Source organism: Arachis ipaensis, chromosome B07 (assembly GCF_000816755.2).
Source record: "Arachis ipaensis cultivar K30076 chromosome B07, Araip1.1, whole genome shotgun sequence".
NCBI classification, from domain to species: Eukaryota; Viridiplantae; Streptophyta; class Magnoliopsida; order Fabales; family Fabaceae; genus Arachis; species Arachis ipaensis.
Window position 1 is genome coordinate 39,802,844 of NC_029791.2, and position 3,031 is coordinate 39,805,874.

Genomic DNA, 3,031 nt, shown 5'->3' on the forward strand with positions numbered 1-3,031 from the left:
TTCAAATTACATTAAATTCAAAACAAAATTGAGATTAATTTCATGGGCTTGATTCGCTCTTCGAAAGCTTGGAGAATGGATGAATTGATGAAGAATTTGGAGCACTGGAAGTTGGGCTAAGGGTTAGCCGTAGAGCAGCATGCAAACCACGTTGGACGGCACACAATTTTTCCTCCAAGACACTACAAGAAACATTGTTAAAATCGACGGAAAAATCGACGGCTAAGCCGTCGATAATATTAAAAATCGACGGCAAAATGGACGGTGGAGGTGGTCACTATTAAGCTTGTCGATTTTTTCAAAATTCGAATAAAATCAACGGCTTGCCTAGCCGTCGATAATAATTTAATAAAATCGACACCATTTTCGTCTATAATATGAGTTTGATAACTTTACCTTCTTACTAAAATCGACAACGTTGCCGTCGATATTATTATGTAAAATTGACGCCTTTTTGTTGATATTTGATTCAATAAAATCGACAACATTGCTGTCAATATTATTATATAAAATCGATGCCATTTTTGTCAATATTTGATTCAATAAAATCGACACAATTGCCGTCGATTTAATTATTTAGATACCGACAAATTCTTTGTCTATATTTTGTTTTTTTGTCTATTTTAAATTTAAAAAGCGACAACGTTACCGTCGATTTTATTAGCTATATTTTTTTAATTATTTTTTTATTTGAAAAATAGTAAACAATTAATGCAGATAAACTTTTAAATATAGAAATAAAATTTATATAGAATATTAGATAACAAGACAAATAAGAGAGAGAGAGAGAGAGAGAGAGAGAGAAAATATATGTTTCTCAGATAAGCAACGCCCCCAAGTCCTACAATACACTAAAAGCATATCTTGCTAACATAGATAAAAGGTCTTCCAGAAATTTAAAGAATGAACTAAACCTGTATCTCTTTAGGAAATGTGGCACTGAATAGCATAGTCTGTCTTACACCTGGAGGGGGCATATCCATTTGTTCAACAATCTTCCTTATTTGTGGCTCAAAACCCATATCCAGCATCCTATCTGCCTCATCTAGTGCAAGATATCTGATCATCTGAAGTGAAACTCTAGCTCTCTTCAGCAAATCTACCAGTCTTCCAGGAGTTGCGACGAGAATGTCCACCCCCTTCTCAAGATCTCGTAGCTGGAAAATTCATAACTTATTAGTGAGATATATATATCAGATACTAAATGTTCATACTGCCATTGATAAGTAAGATATTTCATTATAGGCTATACAGCATCTAGACTCTAGCCTACAAATTGGATCAATTCAGCCAAATTTGCAGCAAGAACAAAAGCACACCAGCTACAGTGACATGTTTATAAAATTTTCAGATACTCTCAAACTATGATTGGTAATTTATGGCTAATTAGCACATCTTCACATTTCACTGTAGACTGTAGTTCATAAACACTCATACCCTATCTCATTAGGTGGAGAACATAGATCATTCAATGGAGCAACTACGACAAAAATTGAAGCATCTATCAAAAATAGCATCAATAGTAGCATAACTAATCCTAGGTAAAAAAGAACAAAGAACCAAAAAAAGATAAACAATTGAAAAGAAACCTGATGGTTTATTGGAGCTCCGCCATAAGCAACAACCACCTTAACCCCTGTTTGATATGCAAACTTCCTAGCCTCTTCATGTATCTGAAACCAAATCACAATATTTTCCATATATTTTCACTGCAAAACTGCACCAAATTTAAATATGTCCAAAACAAAGCTCAACTCAATGGCAATAAGAGATGAGTGTTTGCTCTTCATCAATGAGCTTATACTCAATAAATGATGTTATGCTCAAAGGCCATGCTCATCAGATTCTTATGAGTAGCAGCATCTGTGGAGTTAGGCCTCAAGAAACAGGAACATCAAATTCATATTCCTTCAACTTGTCCCCTGAGAAATCACAGATAAATCATGTTGCTGCTCAATCTATTTCCGCAACAATATTGTCTAGTTCTACTATCATGGGAAAACATAATCATTATGTGATTTCATTGGCATGCCAAAGTATGAACATGAGGCTTTTGGTACCTAAACCAAAAGTACTACTCCCTAAAGTTAAGAGTACTATGGGATCTATGACTTGGCCAAGTGGCTTTCTTCTTGGATTGCTTGTATGTAATTCAAATTCTAAACCTACAAATTCTGATGAGTCTGAAGATGATGGGAATGAGAGAGATGAGTTTAATGAGTCAACTATCAAATTCTCACATGTCAAGAAAGTTTACACAGATTATTATGTTATAGGTATAAGCTGCACATTATTCTGCCCTATATACAAATGAATTAATAGACTAATAATTAAGAACATAAGCATATGCACATTAAATAAAACCAAATTATCTTTGTTTGATAATTTAAGAACATAAGCATATACAAATGAAGTTTGTGACAATGTTGGCAGAGCTGGATGGCGAAAAGTGCATGAACTTGAACACGTACATAACAAGATTGCTTGCATTTGCAATATATGCTAGGTTCTCAAATACCTCCACCGCTGTAATTTAATTAATTTCTCATGTATAAATTATCTAATAATTTTGTTAGAAAGACGATATATATTATGATGTCAGCAAAAGTAACTAACCTAAAATGAAGGAAGCTGCAAGCATTCCACCATGAACTCCTCTTATGGCAGGTCTGTTCCTCCAATCTGTGTACCCTTCCCATACCTGCACCTGTGCTTCATCTTAAACAGTTAATTATTATAATAAGAACTAAGATATAAGAGTAAAGGATCGATCAGCGAAGGTTTTGAAGTGTGTTACCATGGCCAATATATCCGGTGAGTTTATCTTAATTAATGTTTATGAAGCTAATAATAAGGAAAAAAAGATATAAAGTGGTGGCATGCACAATTATAATACTGCTACTTTTAGTACTAGTTCTTTGCTGAAATGGAAGCACTAGGAGTTATCCCTAATGACATAACATTCATTGCAGTTCTTCATGCTTGTAGCCATGCTGGATTGGTTCAATAAGGGAAGAGGCTGTTTTGCAAA

At 34.2% G+C, this 3,031-nt stretch overlaps 1 protein-coding gene across 1 annotated transcript; it reads right to left on the reverse strand.

The window, feature by feature from the left end:
* On the reverse strand, positions 785-1,715 carry LOC107607056 (DEAD-box ATP-dependent RNA helicase 52C-like). Its single transcript, XM_016309044.2, has 2 exons — positions 1,590-1,715; positions 785-1,157 (listed from the first exon to the last, which is right to left on the reverse strand). The coding sequence occupies exons 1-2, from the start codon at positions 1,698-1,700 to the stop codon at positions 909-911; spliced, it is 360 nt and encodes a 119-aa protein (XP_016164530.1). The 5' UTR covers positions 1,701-1,715; the 3' UTR covers positions 785-908.